Source organism: Phasianus colchicus, chromosome 36 (assembly GCF_987193195.1).
Source record: "Phasianus colchicus chromosome 36, bPhaCol1.hap1.1, whole genome shotgun sequence".
NCBI lineage: Eukaryota > Metazoa > Chordata > Aves > Galliformes > Phasianidae > Phasianus > Phasianus colchicus.
The window spans coordinates 784,525-801,315 of NC_143471.1; the positions used below are offsets into that span (position 1 = coordinate 784,525).

The 16,791-nt window shown below is 55.0% G+C and overlaps 1 protein-coding gene and 2 pseudogenes across 1 annotated transcript; 1 reads left to right on the forward strand and 2 right to left on the reverse strand.

The window, feature by feature from the left end:
* Window positions 1-6,668: 6,668 nt before the first annotated feature.
* LOC149913529 (endogenous retrovirus group V member 2 Env polyprotein-like) lies at window positions 6,669-8,077 on the forward strand (annotated as a pseudogene).
* A 4,282-nt stretch (window positions 8,078-12,359) lies between these two features.
* Window positions 12,360-14,636, reverse strand: LOC149913530 (sperm-associated antigen 4 protein-like). The gene is made up of 5 exons (XM_090129415.1): window positions 14,609-14,636; window positions 13,932-14,044; window positions 13,359-13,526; window positions 12,910-12,996; window positions 12,360-12,480 (listed from the first exon to the last, which is right to left on the reverse strand). Exons 1-5 carry the CDS (start codon window positions 14,634-14,636, stop codon window positions 12,373-12,375), a joined length of 504 nt encoding a protein of 167 aa, XP_089985541.1. The 3' UTR covers window positions 12,360-12,372.
* A 129-nt stretch (window positions 14,637-14,765) lies between these two features.
* On the reverse strand, window positions 14,766-15,485 carry LOC149913531 (uncharacterized; annotated as a pseudogene).
* Between the last annotated feature and the right edge of the window lie 1,306 nt (window positions 15,486-16,791).

Sequence of the window (16,791 nt, forward strand, 5' to 3'; positions counted from 1 at the left end):
TCCATGGCAGGAAGTGCACGGAGCATGGCCAGGGCTTCCAAAGGAGCTTCCCAGGGAACTGCTGGCAGAATTTCCTGCTGCTTCCCAGCGGTTTGCAGAGCAGCGCTGCCCAAAGTCGGGCTCTTAAGCCCTCCCCGTGCTGCAGAGCATCTGCTGCTTCTCCGTTTGCTTTCCCAGCCCCTCCAGACTCCCCAGTGCCAGGGATGGGCCAAAGGCCCATTCTTCTCACGCGCTGCCGCCTTCAGCCCGAGCTCCGAGCTGGGCACTGGGAAGGTGCTTCCACACCCGAAGCGCACCGTGCTGCCAAGGCGACCCCAGCCCGGCTCAAGGTCCGCCCTCCACCTGTAGGTAGTGAGGGTCTGGCGCCCGGAAGATATCGCGTTGTACAGGAAGACAGGGTCCCTCTCCTGATAGCCGATAGCGTTCAGTGCCCAGGTGATATAAGGCCGTTTTTCCCGCCAATAAACGCCATTTGCCGTCTACCACATTGGTGTCAGCGAGCTGATGGACCGAGCGACCTGGGATTGGTCGCCGTGCCGTTCCCGAACCAGGTCGCCACGCCTACGATAGGCAATAAGTGGTGCCGAAACCCGGGATTGTCACCTGGATGGGTGAATGGCAGCCGGAGCGGCCGGACCAGCCTGGCGGGGAAGACGCTCCCGGACCAACAAGGAGGATGGAAGTCCTTGTGAAGGTCGTATCACAGTTAGATAAGCGGTGGGGTATCGATCGTAAGCCCAAAGATTTTACTCTCACTATTGCGAGGCTTTTGCAAATGAGGGTCATTGACCAGCTGGTGGATATTCTCCACCCCGAAGTGTGGGGTAAGCGCACTAAAGCGTTAACTGAGGAGACGATGTCCTCGGGCTGTGAGAGAAGCCTAGAGTCGTGGGGGAGAGTCGTGCGGGCCCTGCGCAGGGCCATGCAGGAGCGGGAGACCTGGAGGGCGGTGGAGAGCCGTTTGTTGGCCACCCCGGGACTGGGAGTCAGGGCGGCCACGCGGACTTTGCACCCCTCTGACGGTGATGATGACATGTCCTCTCAGTCGAACCCCGACCCGCCCACGGAGGGACAGAAACGAGCGAAGTCCTTCTGGGGTGGGTTAATCGAGGAGGCCAGGGCTGCCGCGGGGAAATCAGAGCCCGAGGAAGTGTGGGCTCGACCGCCCCCCTATGCGCCCCAAGATGGCGCCGAGCCAGAAGAGGGAGGGCGGGGGGAGGACGCCCTTGGCGGGAACATCGAGGAGGTGTTAGATAAAGGCGGTGGGAGCGACCGGGAAGGTGAGGGCAGCGTGAGTGAAGGGTGGAAAGCCAATCAGAGCGGCCGTCTGAAGAAATGCCGCTGTGGGGCGAACATCCCGCCGAGCAGAGGGCGGGACGAACCAAGAGGGAGGGAACGGCCTGCCCGCAAGGGAGGCGGGCGGGGCCGGAGCCTAACAAAGAGGTACGGGAAACCGGAAGTGGCCGCTCAGTCGGGCTCTGACTCCGGATCAGACAGTGGCTGGGACGAGTGGTTCGCAATTGACTTAAACTCAGAGGAGGAGGGAATGAATACGAACAGAGTTAAGAGCCGAAATATTCCCATCCAAATTAAAGAGAAACCGCGAGGGGGCGAAATCCCTCTTACAGACTGGAGGAAAATAAAGATTGCATGCGCCGACTGGGCCCCATCGGCCGCACTAGCGTTCCCGGTCCGGGTGATGGATGGGGGACAGAGGGTCCACTCGCCGATAAACCCTAGGGATATACAAGCAATTGTTAAGGCAATTGCAGATAAAGGGCTTCACTCAGCTATGGTCTCCACCCTTATAGATGGTGTTGTTGGGGGAGACGATATGCTCCCATTTGACAAAAAACAAACCTGTAGACTAATTTTTGACGGAGCCCTGCCGTTAAAATTGTTAAGCCATCGCCATGGTCCACCATAAGACAAAATGAAAGTGAGAGCTTTACACAATTTGTAGATTGCCTCCAGGCAGCAGTCGACTCCTCGACCCTGCCCGCGGAAGCGAAAGGCCCGGTTGCCACCAAGGCAGCCCACAAGAGCGCGCCGCTACCAGAAGTCCACGGAGCTGCTGATCCGCAAGCTTCCCTTCCAGCGCCTGGTGTGCGAGATCACGCAGGACTCCAAGACCGACCTGCGCTTCCAGAGCCCGGCCGTAGGCAAGCGAGGCCTACCTGGTGGGGCTCTTCGAGGACATCCAGCTCACCCAGCGCACCCGTGGGGAGCGCGCCTGAGGCCGCAGCTCATCCCCCTTTTCTTCCTATTAGAAAAGACTAACATCATGTTGGTAGAGCACCAACAACTGTTATAAGAATGTTCTTGTTCAGAGCACCTTATGTTTTCTATTCGAGTTTTCTATTGAAGATTGTTTTATTCAAGTTTTCTACTGAAGATTGTTATCTATTGTTATATTTTACCTAATTTAATTGTGCATAGGGAGGGGGGAAATGTAGGTAGTGAGGGTCTGGCGCCCGGAAGATATCGCGTTGTATGGGAAGACAGGGTCCCTCTCCCGATAGCCGATAGCGTTCAGTGCCCAGGTGATGTAAGGCCGTTTTTCCTGCCAATAAACGCCATTTGCCGTCCACCACATTGGTGTCAGCGAGCTGATGGACCGAGCGACCTGGGATTGGTCGCCGTGCCGTTCCCGAACCGGGTCGCCACGCCTACGATAGGCAACACCACCTCAGCAGCAAGGAGCCCGTGGCCAAACTCCCGTCCCTGCAGAGGCAGAAGGGCAGAGCTTTGGCCTCTGCCGCACACCGCGGCACTGACCTGCGGGACGTCGCTTCTCCAAGCTGCCAATATCCAGAGGAAGGCTCCAGCTGTGGGGGACATCAGTCGGGACAGGCCATTAGTTTGCTCAGAGCGCTGTGAGCCCCGCAGCCCCGTTTTCCTCCTCCAGACCCAGCGGGGACACGCCGTGCGGGACAGTCCCGCTCCCCAGCTCTGCTGGGGTGGCTTTGGGTGGGGAACGCTCACCAGAAAGCACTGCTAGAAGCAGGACGGGGCTCCTCCTTCCCCTCTCTTGGGCGACGCCTTGCCTAAGGGAGAGATCAGACAGCGGTTATCACGGCCCAGAGCGGGAGCAGGGCTGTGCCCACGGCAGGGGATTTGGGGCCGCCCGGCTGCAGAAAGCCCGGCAGCACGCGCTGCTCCTGGCTTCCCCTCCCTGCATTCTGGGCCCTGCCGCACCCACCTGCCCAGCTTGTGAAGGGGGAAGTGAGAATAGCCTCTGCTGAGGTCTAGGAAACCCGAAATCCCAGTGTTAGCACTGGAAGCCGCTGGAGAGGAGGAGGTAAAACTGAAATATGATGTTAGTAGTTTATGTAACGATGAGAGTTTGGAAAGCGAAAAGTTTGGGAAGGACACAGGCTGAGGAAGGCAAGGATGAGCAGGGTGTGACAGGGATGTAGAGGTGAGCGATATGGAGGAAAAACAAACAAACAAAAAACTGATTGAGAAACAGAGATGGTAAGGAAGTTGGGGATAACAGCAGCTGTTACTGTCGCAGCACTAGAGTAGGGCGTAGGACCCAGGGATCCACTCAGAGATAGGGGGGTGGGGGGGCTGGAAGAGCCCGGGGAGGGCTCTGCCCCACTGCAATGAAAGTAATGTGTGAATTACTGAGAAAGAGGGAACCGCCTCTGGTTGCAAAAATGAAGGATGGGAATTTGGGAAGTTTACCCTAGCAGATCCACTGGTTAAATTACAGCTAGGGAAGCAGAATAAAGAGGTAAAGAGATTAAATTCAGTAGAGACAATTGAAGCTAAGTGTCAAGCAAGACCAATTGATGGAAAATTTTAAGTCTGGCTTTAACACAAACTGGGAAAAGCAATGTTGTACCCATAGAAGTTAGGTAAATCCTAAATCAGGTATACACAGGATTGTAGGCATCAGGAATGCCTGGCAGAGCCAAAAATGCAGCCCAATAAAAGTTAAGTTAAAGACGGGAGCCAGCCCAACCAGGGTAAAGCAGTGCCCTTTGAGGATACAAGACTGTAGGAGGATAAAAGAAATAATAAATAACTTTATGAATTTTGGATTATTAATTGGATAGAAATCCAACTAGAACACCCCAATCTTGCAAATGAAAAATTGGATGGCAAGAGCTATAGTTTGGTACAAGATTTGAGGGCAATTAATAGAAATGTTGAATATATACAACCAGTGGTGTATATCTTTATTAACCAAGTTAAGGAATAAGTAGGTGGGGTTTACCGTTCTGGATTTGAAGTACACCTTTTTCTGCCTGGTTTTGCCAAAGAAAGTCTAAAATTATTTGCCTTTGAATAGGAAAACTCCAATAAGGGAAGAAGAAAATAATAATAATAATAATAATAATAATAATAATAATAATAATAATAATAATAATAATTTAAACAAAATAATAATAAAGATATAAGAAAACCTAGAGAGTGTTACATAGGGTTGTGAGAACAGCCCAGTGATTTTTGAGAACTGGTCAACTCGTGAGCCTGAGATTTGGGTTCCTCCATCTCACAGTGGAACTTTACTGCAGTACGTGGATGCCACAGTAACCAAGGAGGACTGTGTACAGTGGACTGTGAGTTTGCTGAATTTCTTGATTTAAATGGCTATCAAGTTTCTCAACAGAAAGCACAACTGATCAAAGAGAAGGAAGCAATTTGCTGAACACCCAGAACACCAATGCAGAGCTGCCTCCAAGTCAGCAGTGTGCACTGCATGGAGGCTGTCTGTGCCAGTTGGTCAGACCTACAGGAGGAACCGTTGGACAACGCTGAGGATTCCTGGATTCATCGACAGAAGCAGTTTTGTGAGACAAGGAAACTGTAAGGCAGGACATGCAGCAACTGCTACTGATAAGGTAACTGAAGCAAAACCATCACCTGTGGGGACTTCCGCTCAGAAGGCTGAAATAACTGCCTTGACAAGAACCTTAAACATATGGACAGATGCTAAATATGCTTTTGGGGTGGTACCCACTCATGGTACCATCTGCAAAGAGCGAGGTTTTCTTACACACATGGAAAACAAATTCGGCATGATGTAAATCTACCAAAGAGCAGCATGGCTGTTATACATTGTAAAGGACAGCAGAAGAGTGACACTGTACAGGAAACTGGGAATATGATGGTGGATCAGGGGGCAGAACAGGCAGCTGAAGGAAAAGAAATTGGTGAACTGGCTTTAATTCCAGACAGTAAACTTAAAATACCTGAACCTTAATCAGAACCTATAAGATATTGTAGAGAGGATAGGAATCTAATTAATGATTTAGAAGGGAAGAGAGCAAGCTGACAGGTGGGTGCATACCCAGATGGACACATTGCTGTGCCCTTTATTATTTTATAGAAATCGGTTCTAAGGGAACATAATAAAACATATGGGGGTACAGACATCAGAAAGTAACTGTACAATCCTAGTACCAGGAACAGGGTGCAAGTGGGGCTTGTTGGGAAAGAGAATCTTTTAGGACAACAATTGTAAATTGATTTTTTTCAGAACTGCCAGGAAAAAGGAGGGTTTCGGTATATGCTGGTTCTAAGAAATACCCTTTTCAGGATGGCCAGAAGCATTCCCTTGCAGGACCAATAAAGCCAAAGAAATAACCAAGGTATTGCTGCAGGAGATTATACCAAGGTTTGGATGTCCTGCAACAATACCTTCAACCAGGGAACTCACTTTACTGCAGAGATTGTCCAATAGGTCAGTAAGCATTGGGAATAAATTGGAATTAAATCGCAGGTTGTAAAACTGGGCCAGGAAGCTGGACTACCCTGCCCACAGTTGTTGCCTTTGGCTCTCCTTAGGAAACCTAGAGCCAAAGAGGGGTTAAGTCTTTCAAAATACGGTACAAAAGGCCTTATGTTGTACAAACAGGATCTCTACCCAGGTAGGGAGTGAAATACCGAGCATGTGGTAAGTCTACAAGACTAGCGTCAGGAAATAGAGAAACTGGTTCTAGGAACTAGAGCCCAAGGCCTTGACGGCTTGATCCCTCAAATACAATGGGAACTGAAGTCAGCTGGACCCTTAAAATTGTGAATCCAGAGACAGTAATGTGGGCTCTTATAATTGTTAGAAATGTTAATTTGATTAAGTGCAGCATTTGATGTAAATGCTTATGTATCTCTGGTGGAAAACATCATTGCAAAGTGTACTTGTATCAGTAATTGTTTGGTATGTGGGCTCTGTACATAGGTGTATATATGTATATTTTGTCTTACACGTTGCAAGAAGATCCTGCACGAGATCAAACCAGAGAACAAGGCATGGCATGCCTGAGGAAGCGCCTGAAGAAGATGGTCCGACCACAGTGGACTGCGAGGAGAAAGGACCCCTCCGGCTAACAATTAAGAAAAATGGATAAACTGTGCATTGTAATTAACCCCATAAGATTTGCTTTAGCCTGGGAAGGTAGTAGCTACTCGGGCAGTGGCCCAAAATTTTAACCTAACAAATTGTTGGATATGTACGGCCCTCCCCAGAGCAGGGGGGGTGCCAGTCTATGGGGTAGTAGCGCTTAATTGGACAATTCCAAATTGGGTGCAACATGGGGAATGTAAGTATGGAATAGAGGATAAATTACAAAAGGGCCCCAAGTTTGATCTGTTGATTATTAATTCCTCTAAATCTATCTTTGTGGATAGGGAAAATTAGTGTGAAAGTCGGGTGGTGAAATTTAACAGGTATAGGATGTAGCTGGGAGTATGGGAATTCGAGAACAGTATCAGGACTCAACGAAACTACAAGGTGGAAGCAGGGCATAGGGTGCGATCCTAGCACAAGTGAAAATTCATCTTGGCCTACAGATAAGAATGTACTTGGGATTGTGAGAACGGGAACGTCTTTTACCCAACAAGAGGGTACGTCTAATCCATGCAGATTACCTTATGGATACTGGTGGTTATGTGGGGATGGGCAGGCACAAAAAGCACTGCCTCCCAATTGCATTGGAACATGCTCTGCAGGATACTTGGTACCTCAGACCACGGTGCATAAGGAAATACCACGGGGACTCTTGAGAACATCCTGGAGACGGGTGAGAAGAGTACTAAATCCTTTGGTGGAAAAACCCACTGGTTTCCACAGCTTTGTGAGATGGCTCATCCCATCTCTTGGAGTAAGTGAGCTGGAGAAAGCAATTGTTAATATTTCAGCCACTCTAAAGGTAATAGAGAACGCTACTGCTGATGCAGTCAAAGCATTACAAGTTGAGATTTCAATGCTTAGTAAGGTTGTATTACAAAATAGAATGGCATTGGATCTCCTAACAGCCAAAGAGGGAGGGGTTCGTGTGATAATTAATCAGAGTTGTTGTGCTTATGTAGATAAGACTCAAGGGATAGAGACTGATCTACAGGCAATATGGGAGCACACTAAATTACTTCATCAGGTAACGAGGGATGATAGCTCATTAGGATTCACAGAATTGTGGGAAAAGCTTACCAGCTGGTTACCTAACTTTGCGTGGCTAAAGCAACTCTCTGTGGCTTGTATTATTATAATCATCTTGCTCTGTTTATGTGTGTTGCAATGAGATGTGCATTATGGATATGTAAAACTTCTGGGGATAGTTATGAGGAATGGAAAAAGCACAAGCTAAGGCAGAGAGTGGAAAGCGGGAGTTATTTCAAAACTTCCCTTTTCCCGAATGGAGCAATTTAGCAAAAGAATTTGCTAGGTTCAAGAAAAAGGGGGGAATTGAGTAAGGAGAGGACAAGATAAGGATTAACTCTTGTTTAGGAATGTAGCTAAGCAGGATGTGTGGTCAGATAAGAAGAGGACATCTGGAAACTGTTGCAACATTACACAAGGAATGGGTCAGGATCGGAATACTTCTGTCAGAGACAATGGGTCTTCTCACCATCAAAGGAGACCCCCACTGCTCATGGCGATAAGTCAGGAATGTCATGAATATGGATGCGAATTCCACTGATGGTCTATTCCTTCGGCCTGTATCTGTACCAAGCTTCTTCCTTACATTGGGCAAGATAGGTGGAAATATCCCCCTTGCACCCCGTGCCCGCGCAGCACTGATTAAAACGTACCTGCTTCATAATCTCACTTCGGCTTGTGGAGTCTGATTCCGCGAGTCAACCTTGTCAGAGAACGAAATCAGCTTCGCCAGACAGGACCTGCCTTCAGGAACCCGTGCTGACCGGGCCCGACCCTGTGCGAGCACAAGAACGACTGCTCAGAGCAGCAGCTGTGCAGCAACACCAACGGCACGAGAAAGCAACGCTGAGAGCCAAGGACATCTCCAGAAGGAAGAGAAAAGCGAGTCAAGTAAGCCGTGCCACGGCCGCGTGATAATGACCTGCAGGGCCGATTCTGCTCCCCATCCCTACCCAGCAGCACGAGGGGCTGCGTGCCCAGGGAACAACCAGCAAAGCCTGCAGGCAAAGAAGGCGCTGAGCACCTCAGCCTGATCCTGATCCTGATCTGCCCGACCCCTCCCCACCTCCCCAGGAGATCCCCGAGGGCTCTCCGTTCCCCCCCTCCCATCTTCCTCGCCCCCCGCTGCCCCTCGAGCCCCACTCGGGCTTCAGGCCGCGCGTGCGGGCCGCGTTGCCATGGCGACGGCGCGCCCTGCCTCCGTGCGGCGCGTGCAGCCGTCCCCGCGGCGACGGCGCATGCGTGACGGCGTCTCCATGCCGACGGCGCCTGAGCGCGCCCGCGCCGCTCCGCGGTTGTGGCTGCGGCGCCGCCCCCGGCCCCGGCCCCGGCCCCGGCCCCGGCCCGGCCGAGTGACGTCATCACGCTGCGACCCGAGCAGCCGGCCACGCGGAAGTCGTGCCGGGTCCCGCACCGCTCCGGCGCCGCGGGGCACCTCGGGGCTCCGAGCGCCGCCTCGGCTCCTACAGGTGGGTGATCGGGGGGCAGCGGGCCGGGCTTAAGGTGCTGGGGGGCCGCGTGCTGCTCTGCCTCGGCCCCGCGGCGTCTCTGCGGTGCTCGGGGCTTCCGCTCGGCGGGGGCCGCTGCCCTGTGTCTCCCCGCCTCCCCCAGCCCGTGTATTTCGCTGCCCTCCGCCCCTCCCCCCGCTGCTGATCGCCCACCCCCCCAGTCCCTCTGTGTCACTGCCGGGGTTACACCCTCTCCCCGTTCCCCCCTCCCCTCCAGTTCCCCCATTCTGATCGCTATAGTCCTCTTCCACCCCTCTCTCCGTGCCGTCCCCATTCTGACCCCCAAGGTCCCCTTGACTGTCCCCGACCCCCCCGCTCAATCCCTCGTCCCTCCCCATTCTGATCCCCAGTGTCCCTCCCCCCCCTACTCATTCTGTTCCCTAGATTCCCCCCCCTTTCCCAGTCCCCTCTGTCTGACCCATAGAATCCCCTCTCCTCCCCCCAGGTACCCCCACTCCATTTCCCCCATTCTGATCCCTAGAGTCTCCAACCACGCCCCAGTCCCCTGTATTTGACTGCCAAGGTCCCCTGTCCTCCCTTCTCCCCCCACCTCCTCACCCCTTTTTCTGACCCCTGTACCCCCCCGTGCGCTCTTCCCTGACCCCTGGAGTCCGTTCCCCCATTTTGACTTCTAGTCCCCCCAGTCGGACACCTTTTGTGTCCCATAGAAGCCCCTCACAACTCCTGGCTCTCCTCTCCCACTACTCCGTCTGCCCTCAGATGTCCTTTCTGCCTCGTAGAGACTCTGTTCACCTCTTTCCCCCACACAAGCCACTAAGTTCCCCCCAGACTCTCTTTCAACACCACTGAGACCTCATTCCCCTCTTTCCCCCTGCCCAGTGTCCCCCTAAGGTCTGTCCCCAGACTCCCTTTACACAGCATGGAAGCCTCAGTAACCCCTGTTTTCCTCCCACAGCCTCTCCTATCCACTCCTGGAGTCGTGCAGAAGAATCTGGAGATGTCCTAGAAGGGTCTGGGGGTGCGCAGGGGGTCCCCCGGTGGGTGCTGGGGGTCTTTGGATTCATACAGAAGGGTCTGGAGATGTCTTGGAGGGGTCTTGGAGTTGTCCAGGGGGTCCCCAGGATGGTCCTGGAGGTCCATTGAAGGATCAGGAAGCTCCCAGGATGTGTCCAGGAGCTCTGAGGAGCCACTGGGATGTCCCAGTAGAGTCTGGTAGGGTCCAGGGAGTTCTCATGTGGGTCTGATGTTCTCCAGTGGTCCTGGAGTCATCCAGAAGGGTCTGGGGATGTTCCAGAATGGTCCTGTAGGGTCTAGGGAGTTCTCAGGTGGGTTCAAAGGGTCCTGTTGTCTTCTGGAAGGGTCTGGAGATGTTTCAGAGTTGTCTTGTGGTGTCCAGGAAGGTCCTGGAGTCATCCAGAAGGGTTGGAGATGTCCCAGAGGGGTCTCTGGGAGACCAGTGTGTCCCCAGGGGTTCCCGGAGTCCGGCAGAGGTCTCCAATGGGGATTTTGAGGACAACCTCACATAGCGACACGTTCTCGCTCTGCTTTGTCTCCGTGGGATCGCCCCCAAAAATGTCTGCTTCCCTTAAAATCAGTACTGTGTCAATTTAGTTGTATTTTTTTCCGCACTTCCTTTCAGAAATGGATGGTTCTCACCAAATCCCCGTGCAAAGCCCCACGGAAACATCTCCCCCCAGGGCCTCAGGGTGACACCGGGACAACCGCCCGTCCCCGAAGTTCTGAAGTTCTCACTGTCACTGTAACCATGGAACCTGGGGCCGTACCAACCCGTCTACCTCGAGAGCCCCATCAGCGCTCTGCAGCTCCTGGAGCCGGGTGATGCTGTCACCCTGGCTGTCTATGACCGTCCCACGCTGTCCCCCCTGCCATGGTGGCACAACTGCAGCGCGGTGCCATCCTCATTGAAGAGGTGACGAGGAGAGGTACAGGGAGGGGGTCTGGGGACAGTCGGGGACACGTGGGGTCTGGTGTGGGTGTGACATGGGGTCGCTGGTGTCACTGTGGTTGGGTGTCACCTTCACTGGACGATATTGGGTGTCTCTGAGTGTCACTGCCTTCAGGTGGGCCGGGCTTAAGGTGCTGGGGGGCCGCGTGCTGCTCTGCCTCGGCCCCGCGGCATCTCTGCGGTGCTCGGGGCTTCCGCTCGGCGGGGGCCGCTGTATTTGACTGCCAAGGTCCCCTGTCCTCCCTTCTCCCCCTTTTTCTGACCCCTGTACCCCCCTGTGTGCTCCTTCCTTACCCCTGGAGTCCTTTCCCCCATTTGACTTCTAGTCCCCCCCAGTCGGACACCTTTTGTGTCCCATAGAAGCCCCTCACAACTCCTGGCTCTCCTGTCCCACTCCTCCCTTTGCCCCCAGATGTCCTTCCTGCCTCATAGAGAGTCTGTTCACCTCTTTTCCCCACACAACCACAGGGCCAAAGGGTGTGCCCTATTGCTATAGGGGGTGGGATATGGGATTGGGATTGACAGGTGGGAGATGGGGTTGGGATGTGGGATTGGGAATGAGGTTTGGAATTGGAATTGGCATGTTGGATGTGGGATTGGGATGTGAAATTTAGGATTGGGGTGTGAGGATGTGGATATGGGATGGATACGGGATGAGTTTAGGATGGAGATGGGATCAATATGGGAAGAACATGGGATGGATTGGGGATGGGATATAGATATGGGATGGGACTGGGATGAGAATGCATTGGGGTAAGTATATGGAATGGACATGGGATGGATGTGCGGATACGGATTTGGGATAGATATGGATATGGGGTACGGGATGGGGATAGGATGTTGGGGTCAGGTAATGACATGACAACAGTACAGCGCGGACAATTGTGGTGGTACTTTCTATTTATTGGCACAGCACAGCCTGGAAAGCCCCGGCTGATGCCAGCAGTGGTTCTCTGGCCTGCAGATGATGCCCCCAAACCCACACGCCGGGGGTGCTCCCACCTCCTGACTGATGGTGGAGAGAAGTGGGAGGGCAGAGGTGATGCTGGGGGGGGCGGGGGGAAGAGGGGAGCTCAGGGGCCTGCTGTGCCTGTCCTACTTCCCCCAGGCAGTGGTTTTACAGGTGTTGCATGGTGCCCCCCCCATGGGTGCCGCTCCCACCTCTTGATGGATGACAGAGAGGAGTGGGAGGGCAGAGGTGGTGCTTTGCTGGGGGGCTGGGGGCTGCAGGGCCTGGTATCCTTCTCCCTGGCATTCTGGGTGGTTTTCTGGGTGTTGGATAATGCCCCCAAACTGGGTGTTGGATAATGCCCCCAAACTGACAACCTGGAGGGACCGCTCCCGACCCCTGAAGGATGGATGTTGCTGGGGGACGGGGGTTGGTGTTGATGCCCCCGCTCTGCAGAGCCTGGGCTGGTGGGCTGTGGGGGCCGCGGCAGGGGCAGCAGAGCCCGGCTGCTGTCAGGCCTGGCAGGGGCCGCCCTGGTGGTGCCATGCGGCCGCTGGGCAGTGGTCGTGATTATTGCCTTTTAAGAAATCTCTGCTGTCTTTTACAAATTTCCATGAATTTCCACTTGGTACACACAGGTGTGTTCTGCGTTTCCCCAGTTGCTCCGCACCTCCAATTTGACACGGCCGAAGGCTTTGCGGGGCTCCTCCTGCCAACACAAAGAGGAGAGGCTTCGTGACGCACATGGGAAGAGCCACGGCGCATCCGCACAGCTCCCTTTGCCAGCTGCCCAACTCTGGCTTGCTCTGCTCCGCTCCCTGGGCTGCCGGGGGATGCCAGAATGGCACTGCTGATGGAGGAAGGCAGCTGCACTGCTCCCTCCCACCAGCAATCGCCGCTCCACACCCACAGGGAGACAGTTTCCCTCCCACAGCGCCTTCCTGTGCTGCTCTCTCTGCCCTAGCAGAAAGAATAATTGCTTCCAAATTGCTGGGCTGCCTCGTCTGTCTTCCCCGTAGGAGTCAGCCGCGTTGGAGAACAGAGCAGAGCCTGGCTGATCAGGCAAACCCTTTCTTGCCAGGACTTGCAGGCAGCCCGGCCTTCCTGCCTGGCAGCCTGGCGCACGCGCTTGCCGTACCTGCACGTGGAAGGTCTGGGCGATGTCTCCGTCCACGTCATAAACGAATAACCCCAGGAGAGTTTCACTTTCATCCTCATCCAGTCCCTGAAAGGCAAGAGATGATTTCGGTCACATTTAGGCAGGCAGTGTGAAAAGGAACCCGTCGAGGCCAAAGGTGGGAGCCCTTCCCCCCTCCTCGGTTCTGGCAGGATTGGAGCACAAAGGAGGGTGAAGCTAAGTCGGGGCACGTGGAGCAATAGCTCCTAGCTGCTCGGCCACGAAGAGCAGCAGAGGCCTCCAGAGATGTGTAACCACCCCGAGGGTCTCCGTCCCTTGGGCAGGATGCCGCGCTCTGCAGCAGCCCACCACAGCTCTCTGGGAGCTGCCACCGCTATGGGGTCTTCTGGGGCTCTATGCCAAAGCTTTTCCCCGGGGCCCTCCAGAAGAAGCAGCAGGCAGAGACTTACCAAGACAGCAAACTCTCTGGGGGCACTGCTGACTTCCCCGGAGGGAGAGACCGCCTTGGAGATGTGCCAGATGGTGAAAGCTGTGGGCCAGATTTTCTCCGGCAGCCGGATGACCACGTGGCCCCGAGATCCTTGGAAAGCCCAGCAGTTGCCAGGAGAAATATCGGGCTGAAATGAGAAAGACGCGTCTCTCAGCGCTGAGGCAAAGAGCCGCCAGAGCTGGCTGTTGGGCAAGGAGCACAGAGCTTGCCTTCTCTGTGGGCTGCTGTTCTCCTCGTAATGCAATGCTAGTCAAGGGACGGTAGGGGAATGTGCAAAGGTTTGGACAACAGCTCTGGAGTCAACCGCCTTTCCCTGCTCGCCCAGAGCCAGCAGGGCAGCCCTCCCAGCATCTGTCGGCCCATCACCTATCTATAACCCATCCATCACCCATCGGCCGTAGCGCTGGTGCCAGTAATGTGGGGAAGAGTGTGGGCTGAGCAGTGCAGCTGGGCCAAGGAAATTGCTGCGCGCTTGCTCCTGCAGCCAGAAGGCAAGGCAGTGAACACACAGCCACCATTTCTCCTGCCATACCTTCAAGAGCGTCTCGGGAGGCTTGGCGGCGGAAAAGAGTGGAGAAAGCCAGCGGTTCTTCCAGCCTTTCCCACCAAAGCTCTTGGATGTCCTCTCTGCATCAACAGTGGCACCTGAAATAAGGATGGGAAGACGTGCACTGGGGCAGCCCAGAGATGAGCTGAAGGAGTGAATGCTCATTCCTGAAGCTCTGGGTGGGGCTCTGCGGTGCAAAATCCCTCCCGCTGTGTCTGGGAACTGTTGAGTCCCAGCCTGAGCCACTGATTGTGCACCTGGGGAAAGGAGCCGCTCAGCCCTAGGAGCACAGGTGAAGGCTTTTTAAGTTCTCAGAGAGGGGAGATTCAGATGGGATGTCAGGAGGAAATTCTTGACCGGCAGTGGGCGGAGAGGCCCTGCAATGTGCTACCCACAGAAGCCATGGATGGAAGCCATGGATGGAAGCCCCATTCCTGGAGGCGATGGAGACCAGGTGGGATGGGGCCCTGAGCACCTGATGGAAAGGGTGGCAGCCCTGTCAACGGCAGGCAGTTGGACTGGGATGCTCTGTAAGGTCCCCTCAGACCTCAGCCACTCTGAAACTCTATGAGATAACTCTGACAGAAAGCAGAGCTTGGCAGGTGTTGGGGAGTGCCAGACGCAAAGCTGAGGGCAGTGAAGCTGTCCGTCTGTCTACATACCCATGGTTTCCAGAGCCCAGTTGGGCATCCAGACGCCGTTTTCCATGACTTTCTCAATGGCGTGCTGTGTCAGCTGCAGAATTTCCTGGCAACAAATAGGGAATGGAGAGACAGCAGTGAGCACAGATGCAGAGGAGATCGGTGTGAGCAGGGAGTCCTATCCAAAAGCTAGGGGAGGGCTCCATGTCTTTCCAGAAATCCGGCAAGACCTTCCACAAAGCGTGCCTTGATGAGCCGCGGGACTCCAGAGCCACAACAAAGATGGACCTTGGGCTCTGCCTGACCCCCCTGCTGCCAGCCTCGTGCCATCTCCAGAACAGCCTGGGCAGCCAGAGCACAGAGCTGTCTCTGGCAAGGGCTGAGAGCAAACAGGAGGGAGCAGCACCATTACCTCTCTTCAATCCATTGATCCCGTTCTCTTGGAGGACATCAAGCACTGACTGGATAATCAGGTCCTTCCCGGACGATAGCTGAGTTTTTCACGTTCAGCTCCCGCCTCTTCCCCGCCAGCCAAACCGGTGAGCTCCTGAAGGCAAAGGCAAAGAGTCTTGTTCGGCACTGCTCAGCCCGCAGCTCAAAGCTCCATTGCCACGAGGTGAAGGGTCCTGGGGCTTTGTGCCCTTCCTTATCCCCCAGCCCCTTTCATTCCTTCGCTTTGCCCAGGGCTGCCTTCCCCCGTACGGATGGCAAAGGCTGGAGCCCTGGACACGAGGCGAAGGCGTGCCAAGAGCGCGCAGCCAGCTGAGGCCACGCTACAGACAAGGTGCGGGGCAAGGAAGCGTTCTTACCCCAGAGACGGGAGCTCACGCACAGGCTCTGCTGACGCCACCTGGAAGAGAAAGGCATTCCATGGCAGGAAGTGCACGGAGCATGGCCAGGGCTTCCAAAGGAGCTTCCCAGGGAACTGCTGGCAGAATTTCCTGCTGCTTCCCAGCGGTTTGCAGAGCAGCGCTGCCCAAAGTCGGGCTCTTAAGCCCTCTCCGTGCTGCAGAGCATCTGCTGCTTCTCCGTTTGCTTTCCCAGCCCCTCCACACTCCCCAGTGCCAGGGATGGGCCAAAGGCCCATTCTTCTCACGCGCTGCCGCCTTCAGCCCGAGCTCCGAGCTGGGCACTGGGAAGGTGCTTCCACACCCGAAGCGCACCCTGCTGCCAAGGCGACCCCAGCCCGGCTCAAGGTCCGCCCTCCACCTGTAGGTAGTGAGGGTCTGGCGCCCGGAAGATATCGCGTTGTACAGGAAGACAGGGTCCCTCTCCTGATAGCCGATAGCGTTCAGTGCCCAGGTGATATAAGGCCGTTTTTCCCGCCAATAAACGCCATTTGCCGTCTACCACATTGGTGTCAGCGAGCTGATGGACCGAGCAACCTGGGATTGGTCGCCGTGCCGTTCCCGAACCAGGTCGCCACGCCTACGATAGGCAATAAGTGGTGCCGAAACCCGGGATTGTCACCTGGATGGGTGAACGGCAGCCGGAGCGGCCGGACCAGCCTGGCGGGGAAGACGCTCCCGGACCAACAAGGAGGATGGAAGTCCTTGTGAAGGTCGTATCACAGTTAGATAAGCGGTGGGGTATCGATCGTAAGCCCAAAGATTTTACTCTCACTATTGCGAGGCTTTTGCAAATGAGGGTCATTGACCAGCTGGTGGATATTCTCCACCCCGAAGTGTGGGGTAAGCGCACTAAAGCGTTAACTGAGGAGACGATGTCCTCGGGCTGTGAGAGAAGCCTAGAGTCGTGGGGGAGAGTCGTGCGGGCCCTGCGCAGGGCCATGCAGGAGCGGGAGACCTGGAGGGCGGTGGAGAGCCGTTTGTTGGCCACCCCGGGACTGGGAGTCGGGGCGGCCACGCGGACTTTGCACCCCTCTGACGGTGATGATGACATGTCCTCTCAGTCGAACCCCGACCCGCCCACGGGTTCTGTCCACGGAGGGACAGAAACGAGCGAAGTCCTTCTGGGGTGGGTTAATCGAGGAGGCCAGGGCTGCCGCGGGGAAATCAGAGCCCGAGGAAGTGTGGGCTCGACCGCCCCCCTATGCGCCCCAAGATGGCGCCGAGCCAGAAGAGGGAGGGCGGGGGGAGGACGCCCTTGGCGGGAACATCGAGGAGGTGTTAGATAAAGGCGGTGGGAGCGACCGGGAAGGTGAGGGCAGCGTGAGTGAAGGGTGGAAAGCCAATCAGAGCGGC

Coding starts and splice junctions, on each gene's coding strand:
- LOC149913530 (XM_090129415.1), bottom strand. CDS start 14,636: ATGCCCAACTGGGCTCTGGAAACCATGG. Junction 14,045..14,608: donor CTGGGCTCTGGAAACCATGG/GTATGTAGACAG, acceptor TCCTTATTTCAG/GTGCCACTGTTGATGCAGAG. Junction 12,997..13,358: donor CCAGAGAGTTTGCTGTCTTG/GTAAGTCTCTGC, acceptor CTTGCCTTTCAG/GGACTGGATGAGGATGAAAG.